The 12,079-nt window shown below is 39.6% G+C and overlaps 1 protein-coding gene across 7 annotated transcripts in view; it reads left to right on the top strand.

Moving 5' to 3' along the window:
* Window positions 1-12,079, top strand: part of LOC139629823 (neuropilin-1a-like) — a 177,891-nt gene that overhangs the window by 147,021 nt on the left and 18,791 nt on the right. For all 7 annotated transcript variants that reach the window (XM_071492705.1, XM_071492704.1, XM_071492710.1 and 4 more), the window contains 4 exons: window positions 3,903-4,058; window positions 5,233-5,377; window positions 8,977-9,152; window positions 9,426-9,581. In XM_071492705.1, the coding sequence (XP_071348806.1) occupies window positions 3,903-4,058; window positions 5,233-5,377; window positions 8,977-9,152; window positions 9,426-9,581 (633 nt within the window). The remainder of the gene's footprint in view (window positions 1-3,902; window positions 4,059-5,232; window positions 5,378-8,976; window positions 9,153-9,425; window positions 9,582-12,079) is intronic.

Raw genomic sequence — 12,079 nt, 5'->3', positions numbered from 1 at the left:
AATTACCCCTGGACGCAGACAAATGTTGGCTATTTTAAACCATAACAGTTAATCACTTGATTTAGTAGACAGAGTTTTTACAATTTAAAAATCCTTATTTGTCTGTGGGAAGATCTCAGCGTGGGAAGTGCAGTGATGTTATTTAGTGATTTAGTTTCCATTGAGGAGTTTCATTCTAAATTCAGATATCCACAAAGATTACCCATAGGGTCTTAAAACCTGTGCTCACATAGCTGCCTTAAAAATCTCTACTCTATGCACTTTATGTCTGTAGGCTGCATATGTTTGCACCAGTTTATGTCCATATTCTTCCTCATCTACGCAGACTGTGAAGCTGTTAACGCAGCCATACAGGTCCAGCTAATGGCAGGGAATCTGACATTGAAGCCTTCACATATCTTACTTTAATTCACATTAATTTGTGTTTTTTTGGCTTTGAATTAATCATTTTTCTAGATATAACTGTTGTGTTTTGACCACAGACTGAACTGTTAAGATATTTTAAATCTGTTAGTTTGATAATTGTTTAAATTTTCCAATTAACTTCAGTCACTTATTATGTGCTAACTAAGACATTAGAGTCATTGCTAGTTCTGTGTCCACAGTTGGACCCTAACCTCTGACATTATAGCCACAGTTTATGTTAATGATTAAATTGGTCATGAATATGCTCTCTTTAATAATGGTAGCATAAAAATGTAAAAAGTTGATGAAAGTTTCTTTTATCATCCTGAGCTCTGTCTGCGGGTATTTTTTTTGATAATAATAATGAGTGTATCAGTATCAGCTGATTTATCTGCTCTTGTCTCATCTGGACTGTGGTGATGGGGGAGGGGGTCCCCCTTGGTTCAGTGAGACAGTATTTTTAGTCCTTGTTTGCTGACAGTTTTCAGTCTCATGAAATCTGCTGTTGGTCTAACACAACCTCTTAGCCTGGAGGGTTACAAACACAGACACACACGCACGCCACAGGTCACACACTAGTCATTAGTGATGCAGGTGGACAACCGTAAAATTGGTCCTGAGCTGGTTCTCACACACACACACACACACACACACACACACACACTGTGTTGCACTCTCTTCAGTATCTCAACTTCAGTGCATCGTTGACTCAACTGTTTGAATTAAACTCATGACATATCTCACATTAAGTCATCGACGACGGACGCTCTTTGAAACACAGCTGGTGACTTTTGAAATGAACTTGTGGAACAACTTCTTTTTTGTTATTTTGGTTGCTCCTGTTGGGTTGTTTACATCCAGCATGTTCACTGGTTTATTGTGAATAGATTCAATTTATTTATGTACAGCTGCTGTAAAGTGGAGATGTTGGTGGTCGAATTGGCTAAGAGGAAAATATGTACTTTTTTCCATCTTATATGCAACCTTTATAATTTCCTATCTAATATATTAGACTCCTGTTTATTAATTACAAATCTTTTTTTTTTATTATTTTCTCCTCATTGAAACAGACAAACCTCAGAGTGTAAATGGTTTTGGCTTGTTCACCATAATCTTTTGCACTATGGGGTCAGGGGTCACTGGGCTGGTCTTGGGTATTCTTCTGTTTCGTGTGTGATTGTTTGATTGTTAAGTGTTTTTGTCTGTAATTGTGTATTTGGTCTCTTTCTTCCTTACAACTTATTTCTCTGGCTCTGCTTTGCTGTACTATGTTTGGTCTTTTAAACTTGGATGGTGTTAAATGACTGAAAATAATTCATTTGAGTATCAGAAGCCTGAGTTTGGGTTGAACAGTAAAAACATAATGTCATTACTTTATCAGAAACTTAGAATATCTAACAATGAGATTAAATTTACCTAAATGTCTTCCACAGAGTGTAGTGTGTGTCCTCTGATCTGGTTTCTGAGTTAATTTTCCCCGATGTTGAGCCTTCACGTTTTGAGTGTAATTTTGTAAAAGTAACTGCATAACTACTGGAAACATTTATAGCCTTCCCTCTGCACCTGCTGAATCTATTATCTGTATAATTTCTCCTATAAATTCTATCACCTGCAGAAGTGAAATTATTTTATTGGGTGACTTCAGTGAGAACTGGATCGATAAATCTTCTAGTTAAGATTTAGAAACCTCAACTTAACTCAGTTAATTAGCAAAGCCACTGGTATCAATCTCTGCTTGACTGGAAGCTGGTTTCACACCCAAATAGATTTTTAGCAGCAGGGGTTGTACCTGACTGCCTCAGTGATCGTGCAGTTGGGTACTGGAAAATTAACTTGCCCTACTTCCCACCCAAATTAATTAGAATCATAAAATGAGAAAATTAATGTAGATCGATGAATTAATGACTTCATTTCAATTAGCTGGGACAGGTATCTACTGATACCAAACACTGTTGATGCTTGGGATTTTAAAAAAATATTTTATTATGAATTTACTGCAGTTATAGATAAACATGCTCCCGTAAAAACAAAGTTAAGAAATTCATCTTCTCTGGAAAACTTCTGACCTTATTAAAATAAAGTATTTTCATAGGAAGATACTGGGATCCTGTTGAAGTCAATAGTGATGAAAGCCTTTATGTTTAAAGCTCCCTCTGATTGGAATAATTTACCTTATTATGAGACAACTTATACATGTCCGTAATAATAATAATAACACCTCTGTGATTGTGCTCTATAACTTTATTACTCAATGCTATTTATTATGCTATTGCTATCAGTTCATTGTCACGTTGTTATTCACGTTTCTGTTAAACGTTCTGTTGAATTGTGTTTATTTTGTATTATAGACGTTGACGAAACATCACAAGAGGTTGTTCTTAATTAAGAATTAAAATAAAAAATCAATTAGTAGTGTAGTGTATGTAGTATGCCCAGACATGTATGTGCCAGTACCTACGATGTGTAAGAACACAGATTATATAGTGAATCCAGACACTGAAATGACTGAGAGGGTTTTAAAAGCAGTTTAATCTGTCAGCATCTCAACTCATCAAGTTTAAGAGGCTATTTGAAGAGCAAAGGATTGAGGAGAGCCCTCATTACTTACAACACTTGTCAGCAGTTCAGTAGTAAAGTATACAAACTGCATAATGTTCCTGTAAAGGTCTTTGTTATGTGGTGTGCCTCTCCCTCCAGCGTCCTGCTCTGATTTTTCACTGTCTACTTAAGGACAGATCACAGTATAATTAATGAGATCTGAGCCCTTGTTTCCCATATGCTCCAAGTGAAATATGGTACAAGACAGTGTTGCATTTGACAGGTGATATTTTGGCTCTTTATGTGCAAGTTGGTACCAGGTGATACGTTTTTAATTTTTAAATTACATCCTTCTTGTAATGTCCAAAAAGAAAATCTCCATAGAAAGCTCTGTTTGCAGAATTTGATGCTCTTACACTCTTGGACACTTTGAACAAATGCAACCTTATGCCTGAGCAGACTCGCTTACAGAGCTTTTGCATCGTCAGGCTTTTATTTCCTTTGAGTGTTTTTTCTCATATACTGTCCATCTCGGTTTTCCATCACAAATCCACTTCTTTACCCTCCAGGCCAGTTCATACCCAGCTACTTTTGTCCCTAATGTCCCCCACAGCCCTGTAAAATGAACTCAAGGCATCGACATAGTTCATCCACTGTGTTATACTGCAACTATTTATGCATTTCTGGCTTTATACAGAACCAGTCAAAAGTTTCACATTTCCCATTCAAGTGGACGGGAAAGTGTGTCCAGACTTCTGCTGGTACTGTTTGTCAACCATATTCAGGTCATCATGTAGTGTTCAGGTGTTACAGCTGATATTTTTTAATCAAATCTTTCCATTTCGTAAATCAGTTGAGCCACTCTGAGTTCCCCCATGCAGCTGCAGATGTGCTCTCTGCAGCCTTTAATCCTGTCTGAAGCTTTTGTTGACTTGTCCCTGTATGTCCTCTGCTCCCAGGTGGACTTGGGATTTCTCAGATTCGTCACAGCCGTGGGGACGCAGGGAGCGATCTCAAAAGAGACCAAGAAGCACTACTTTGTCCGCTCGTACAAGGTGGACCTGAGCTCCAATGGAGAGGACTGGGTCACTGTGAAGGAAGGCTCAAAGCAGAAGGTAATGAAGAGTCTTTAAAGCTGTCTCAACCCTTATCTATATGATATTGATGACTAATGAAGGAAAGGCAGTATAATGAATGGGGAGGAAAGTGTGGACAGCTGAATCAATGTTTTCCAAGGCTGACAGCCTTTGGCAGGATGCCTAACCTGAAAGTCTGCTTTACATCCTACTTCCCTCATCACAATCAGAATCAATTTCTTTGGAGGAGCCCTCTTGTCCTGGAAGTTGTCTGTCTGACATGGGTTAAGAAATAAATTGACAGAGTTTCTCATTAAGCAACATATTGATAGACTGCTGCTAGCAGCAGCATCAACTAAATCCTGTCCAAGTCTCAAATACTGTTAAATGGAGCCTGAAGAGTTTCCCAGGGTGGTAAACTTGGCTCCAGTGCCAATATGTGTACTGTTGAGTTCTGTTTGAGTCTTTGGTCACAGGTTTGGGTCAAACCTAATTCTGTTCAAACCACAACACACCAGGAACTGCAGAAGCAGCAGAAGTCACAATAATAGCAGCAGTAGTTAGGCTTAGGACGACATCCAAAATGTAATGTCTCAATACAGTTCAGCCCAAATATCACAATATACAATTTTTTTTCTTCAATATTATTAAAATATTACATATGTCATATGATAGATGATATATATGTATATATATTTTCAATCTCTTGAAAAATATCAGCCCAAGCTTAGTGGCAGTAGTTTTAGTTAAGCAGCAGCAGCTGTAATAGTTGTGGTGGTAGTTGTAGAGGGAGTAGCAGAGTAGGGGCAGTGATGGTGAGACGTGTAGCAGTGTTGCTTCAGCAGTAGTAATAGTGGTATCAGTAGCAGAAGCAGAAGTCCATGTAGTTCTGGTAGTAGTAGGAGTACATGTAACAGGAGTTTCAGTAGCAGAAGTGGTAAAGGAGCAGTAGTTGTTTCTGTAGCTGCTGTTGTAGCTGCATTAGTGAAAACAGCAGTAGCAGAAGCAGTAGCAGTAGCAGTAGCAGTAACAGAAGCAGTAGCAGTAGCAGTAACAGAAGCAGTAGCAGTAGCAGTAGCAGTAACAGTAGCAGAAGCAGAAGCAGAAGCAGTAGTAGTAGTAGTAGTAGTATCAGGGATAATATCAGTTGTAGAAGCAACAAAGAAACAGACGCACTGATCTGTTTTTATTTCCTGTGTTGTCTTATCTTCAGATCTTTCAGGGGAACCACAATGCGATGGACGAGGTTCACGCCTTTCTTCCCAAACAGACTCTGGCTCGCTACATCCGCATCCGCCCCATGTCCTGGGAGCAAGGCATCTGCATGCGCTTCGAGATCTACGGCTGCAGAACATCAGGTAACAAACACTCACAGAAAGCAAGCTCAGACAGACTGACCGAAGCCTGCACTCCCAGCTTGAACTGTTGATGCTCTGATTTATGTTTTACAATAACTCCCGGCACGTCCTGTCAGTGCTGGAATCCATATGTTTTGCATAATTCATTCATATGAAGTTTCATGGATTTTCTTCTTAATTACCTTTCCCGGCCCCACAGGGATCATTAAAGTTTAATGTAATGTAAATCTTATCTAATCTGACACACACACGCAGTGCAGGCATTTGCTTTCCCCGCATTCATTTGTTTATTCTCTCATATATTAAACCAAAGCATGAAAACACCACAGACAGACACGACTACCAGCACACTTTTGTAAATGTCATATCACAGAAAACACACACATAACACACTCAAAAATTTTTTTCATTGAATGTTATCTGTGCTTTTTAATGCACATTGCTTACATTCACAATATTTCCTTTGTTGAACCACTTTTCTTTAACCCGATCCCCTTTAATAAATGAAAGGGCGTCTTTTTTGTAAAAGTCAGAAAAGTTTAACAAACACTTAACCTCTGATGTTCTTTCACAAATACAAAATCAGCTTTTTTTACACATTGGAGACACTTATACAGAGAAAAAAATCTTTTACAGACATTAATGCACTTCCCTAAACCTGGGGATGTATTTTTAAGACAAAATAATGATCTCCGGCGGAAATGAGTGACAGTCAAAAAAAACCCTCATGACAAGTTTTACCTGCTTTTGGCGCTGGTCGACCGTTCTCTCAGACTGTGGACTCTCCGTGTAATAACATTTTCTCACTTTTACACATCGTGAATCAAGCTAACATCTTTTTGGCTGCCGGATGAGAACCTCCTGCTGCTCTCTGTTGATTTAAAATAATCGCTGCTTCCAAGGCGAGCGCAAACTCCCACAGAAGGACAGCGTTATTCATGACAGAGGAGCAGAGGAAAATCATGCTGCCTCATTACTCATCCTCTAACATTATATAAACCTCAGTCCTTGATGTGCTACAAGCCATTCTCAGTAGGAGAGCTCCATAAAGTAGATATTAGGCTCTTATTCATAGGAGAACAGGCTGTAGAGTGCTAGACAGGGGATTCAAGAGATATAATGATACAACTGGGAAAATGTGCGTGGTGTGCAAGTATTGCACGTGCACTTAGCCCATAACTTTAAACTTGATCCTTATTTCTACCTAAATTTAATTTAAAGTCCATATGTAATCCTGAACCAAACTCCTATTCCAAAACATGCATTTTTAAGAAGTGACAAAATGCACCTCACATTTTTACATTTAACCCATTTTCCTATCCCTGGGAGGACATTAGGTATTCATAAGCACAGAAACACAAGAACACACCCAGACAGTCCTGTCGGGAGTTTCGATAAAGAGCACTGAGTAGCTGTAAATTCACATTGTAGAGGACTTTTACATCCTCAGTAGCTGTTGTTGAGCTCCAGACATGACTCTGGGAGCATTTGTCAAATACAAATATCACACTGAGACCACGACCTTTTCAGCCAGGATATTAGATCTAGCTTGTTGTGGATAATGGATTTAACTTGGCTCACGGTGACCAGACCAGTACATCCAAATACTTTAGTTTCATTTAGTTTGCTTATTCTGAGAAAAATGAAAACACAAGCTGGACTCTCTCAATTATCCACTAATTATCCCAGTTTATTTCCTAATACTTGACCTCATAAAAAAACATTAGGGGGAGCAGACCGGCCTGGTTGTTCAGCAGACTGCATTATAGCCTGAAGGTCATATGCAGCGTTTCCTTCAACAGGCGACTCTGTCAGTGTCAAGTACCCAGGAGACAAGACTGTGAACCTCCAACACGTCGTAAGGATTTTACTACGAGCTGCCTCTTGACCTCTGACAATGTGCTTGTGTGCAAATCTCAGGACATGACACATGTACAAATTCCCAATATATTCAGCTATAATAGTAAAAGTGGAAAACTTAAGAAACCCAAATTTCTGGCTTTGTGTGGGGTTTTTTTTTTTCTACAAGTACAGAGGACATGTTTAAATTAGTTTTTAATTTAAAGTTCTCATCAAAGGTTTTTTGGAGGAAGTTTTTAATTGTTTGAATCAAGGGTCTAATACAAATTAATCTGGGAGAGAGAGAATGTTGTAGAGATATCAGGTAAAATTGCGATTATGGCATCATAAGTAAAATTGGCTTGATTTTCGTTGGCATAAAACGTCCAGGCTCCTTTGTTCAGATTTACATTTGTTGTTCATGAAACCACACAATGATTCATTTGGGTGGAGCTGGTCTGTTGACGCAGCAGGAGCACCAACACAGACAAAAAAATGTAGAGACATATGACAAAGTTCTGTGTTTAACTTAAGTCGACTTTCACCACAACTCAGTGTCATCCAGCACAGCATTGCCTTGACCAGTCAAATCATGTAAGCACAACATAGATTACTTTGTTGTGTGAAAGCTGTAATTCTGCTGTTGACCTCCAGATTACTGCCTGTTATAACTTTCCAGAGTTATACAATTAATTTTTCAATGCTCTGCCATCTGATAAATCTTCAAATTCTTGGACCTGTTACTCAAACTTCAGACTCAAACTTCTTGGATCTTATCATCGGTCTCACCGGTACCTGAAGAAACACCACCAACGCAGCCCCTCACAATTTTTTTTTTTTTTAAACACTGGGATGTTTTCGTTCTTAACACCCACTGAGAGGACTGCGTTTTTTTAAACTGCTATTATTGGTGTGGCACAGCAATAGTAACAGTAGAAGCAGTAGGAGAAGTAGAAGTACAGTAGCAGGAGGCGTAAATCTTACTGTCAATGTTCGCATAAGGAACACAAAACGTCCAGCATCTGCCCATGATCATACACCCTGACACACATGTATGCAAACACCCAATATAATAAAAACGGAAGTCAAATCAATTTCATTTATGCTGCCCAATATCAAAAGTCACAAGCATGAACCGGAATAAGAAAAACATTCAACACTTTAAACCTCGATCCTTTTTCCAGGTCGGAAAGACACACAATAGATGTTGTGTTTACAGAATAGAGCAACACAGTAGATGAACAATAATATACATTACAGATTGTAAACATATGTCAGAATCATGTGCATGTCCACTCTCAGCAAAATCTGACCCATATATTAGAATTAGTAACAACAGTGATAGCAGCAGTAGTGGGAAAAGAAGGAGCTGTAGTACAAGTATTGCACAGTCCTACAGTTTCTCTATATTGTTTTTAATAGAAGAAATTCACAGTAAAAACACAAGTTTTTAAGACCAGAGTGATCAAAACAATGCAACAAGGAGTCCTTCTTCATACCGGCTGCATTTATAGCCTTCACAAAAAGCTTCATGTTCATTTCAGACAAACTCATCCCAGAGATGATAAATAGGTCTTTGGTGTTTCTACTCTTGAGTTTAAACACTGCAGCAAACCCCAGAGGGCATCGACTAAAACCGCTGACTAAAACAGAGACAAGATAAGGAGGCAGTGGTCTTCTTTATCGTACTCTACGCCTCTCAAAAGTTTCCTATCCTCCGTTCTCTTCCTCTCCCTCCCTCACTCTCTCTCTCTGTACAGACTACCCATGCTCAGGGATGTTGGGGATGGTGTCAGGTCAGATCTCAGACGCTCAGATCAGCGCCTCGTCTTACGCCGACCGGGGCTGGGTAGCTGAGAACGCCCGCCTGTTGACGGGGAGGTCGGGCTGGACCGGGCAGCAAACCAAGCAGCCCTTCAGAAACGAGTGGCTACAGGTGGGTTCACAACTCAACTGTTGTAGTTTAAAGACGGGGATGGTGAGTTTAGTCGTCAACCAGATGATTTAGTGGTCACATACTTCAGCAAGACCTTGAACAGGGGTCTCGACCTTCAGGTTATGAACCACAGAAATAAACAGATCCATGTCATGGTACATTGAACTACTATAAAACTGTTGCTCCTTCGACCTCTCCTGCCTTTTGTTTTTTCATACTTCAATACAGAACGTTAAAGTTTGTCGTGTCTGTTTCTCTCATGTTCCCTGGCAGGTGGATCTGGGCCAGGAGAAGATGGTGAGCGGTGTGGTGATCCAGGGAGGGAAACACCGCGACAGGAACGTCTTCATGAAGAGGTTCAGAGTGGGCCACAGTCTGGACGGAGAGGAGTGGACCACTGTCAAGGAGGACAACACCACCAGGCCAAAGGTTGGTTTATTTATACCTCCTTAAGACAGAAGACACATGTTTTGTTTTACTGCTGTCACAGGTTGCCGCTTCATGGTGTAATTCCATACATATCACTGCTAAAATTACACAGTCACATTTCCAGGCGTAAAAGTCAGTTAAAGTTTCCTCTGATTGTTGTCACTCTTTTTTGAGGAGTGAGTGAATCCATTAAATGGTGTTTAAATGTCAAAATGCCAATAAAATTCTCATCCCTGAGAGATGAGTCTCTTTTTTTTGCAGTTGAATTTTTATTAAGCTCGGTAGTATGTGGCCCACGTCCAGCCCAGGCTGAGAGAAGGGTTGCCAAGTCAGGTTGGACGACAAGTATTGACTCTTTTTAAGATCAGCTGCCAAACAGAGGTTAAAGAAGTTTTCAGATCATTATAATGATGCAATAAAAATACTCCTTTATGTGTAAAAGTCTTTCATTCATAATCCTGATTTGTACAATAAGTGATTGTCAAAATTTACTTCTGTCCATCTGTAATGTAGCAGATGCAACTAAAAATCTTATAAGATGTGAAAGGTCTCTTGAAGTCTCATATGAACTGCTCCACTTAGTAGATCTGGTTCTACTTTTTTTCATCCACTTTTGGCTCCACCTCCTGTTTTCACTATCTGTCCCATTCAGTGGCAGAACAGTGATGCAGGTTAACATAGATTAACAGAAAGAAAATTACAAGAAAGCCAGATAAAAGGTTGTTGACATGAAATAAACCTCCTCTCACTGTAATCTGTAATTCCAGAAAGCCAACAGACGGACGCTCGAGTTTCCGCAGCGCTGCCTCTGGAGTGAAATGTTTAGCACCCAAATTATAGACTGCTATTCATGTGAGCTCTGACTGTGCTGTCTGTTGAATGCTGTTGACTGACGTACTCAACAAAATCTTGACATGAGGAAAAATAAAGTTGTTGGAGCAAATAATATTGGGATATGACAAATAAATACAGACTAGAAAAAGAGAGAAAGGACCTGGAGGAATCTTGTTACACACAGAAAGTTTTCATGATGTGCAAATAATTACAGTATTACTGAGGCCGACGAGGTTAAATGAGGCAGTGCTCTATGAACAGCACCATATATTTATTGGTTGATTGAGTTGCTCCTTCACTCCTCAAACTCTTCAGTGTTTCTTGACAACAGATCAGAGATCCCATAATTCTCATGTGGTGTCATTAACTCCCGCGCTGGTGCTGTAAGGACACAGTCAGCTGTAATATACTGTCATCAACTTGCTGACAGGTCAAAAAACCTCCTAATGTTATTCCACTATGATTCTCCCATCAACAAACTTCCTGCATCCTATATTTTAGCGTTAATGTGTCATCTTTAAAATCCTACAGTATCATGACTCTGCAAGTCTGAACCTGAACTGAATGAAAAGAGTGTGTGTGTGCCAGAAACTAGATATGCAAATATACAGTGTTAAAGTCATTTAGACCATTATTTATTTTAATTTATAAAATAAATATATACGTATATGCACTTCAAGGATTTCTCACATATTTTGATGAACATAAGCTTGATAAACTCCATCAGATGGTGAGCATCACGTGTTATGATCAAAAGCTCCAGAACGGCCGCTAAATGGCGCTCTCTCAGTTGGTTATGAGTATGTTTATTAGATACATAATTAGGTTCAGACGGCATCACATCGCAGTTTTGCTTTGTTCGGAATAAATGGAAGAAGATTTGTGTGGTTGGCAGGAGAGCAGCAACTGACCATCTGAAGACAAGAGCACCACCTACAGAAACTCAAACGTCACCAACCCAAAATCCACACACACTGCTCACACTGTTTGAGTCTCAGAGCACAACAAAAGATGGGGACAATGGACAACAGCAAATTCTTTTTTATATATGTTTAACTCTTGGTTCCTAAACTGTCTTAGTGATTTAAGTGACTGATTCTCGTCCCAAGAGGAAATTCATGTCATTGCCTTAAAGACCTGACTTCCTCTCCTTGCCTGGCCCCATTGATGCGGCATCCTCCTCCTCTATGTGTTCCAGATGGCAGGGCGGAGGACGAGGTTAGCCACCAGACTCCTGCTGATTTGCTGCAGACGGAGCTGTAGATGCTCCTCTTTCTCTCTGCTCTGTTTCCTGTGTCTTTTTATAAAACCTCATCAAAAGACGAGGCAGGAAGACTCAGTGAGGCCCAGCCACTATATGTATTCATACATGCATGGGCCCAGTCACACACTGACGCTGAACTTAATGTGTGTGCTCATGCATAAAGATGAGTGTGTATATATATAGCAGGAGACCGGACAGTTGGTTATTTTACCTAAGTACAAACTCTGAAATCCTGAGAGAAAGACATTGGGTTTCATAAAACACTTGATCAGCAGGATGTTGAGTAAAACATCTGTTTAAAGTAAGGAGGACAACTTGTAGTTGTTCTGTAGTTTCATTAAGTTCCAGTGGAAGTTTCTCAGTTTCTCTTATAATCAATACCTTTCTTATATCATCATAT

Source organism: Trachinotus anak, unplaced genomic scaffold, assembly GCF_046630095.1.
Source record: "Trachinotus anak isolate AG129_WGS33_773 ecotype Australia unplaced genomic scaffold, CSIRO_AGI_Tana_v1 ptg000012l, whole genome shotgun sequence".
NCBI lineage: Eukaryota > Metazoa > Chordata > Actinopteri > Carangiformes > Carangidae > Trachinotus > Trachinotus anak.
The sequence above is the reverse complement of the archived record's forward strand: the minus strand, read 5'-3'. Positions and strand labels throughout refer to the sequence as shown.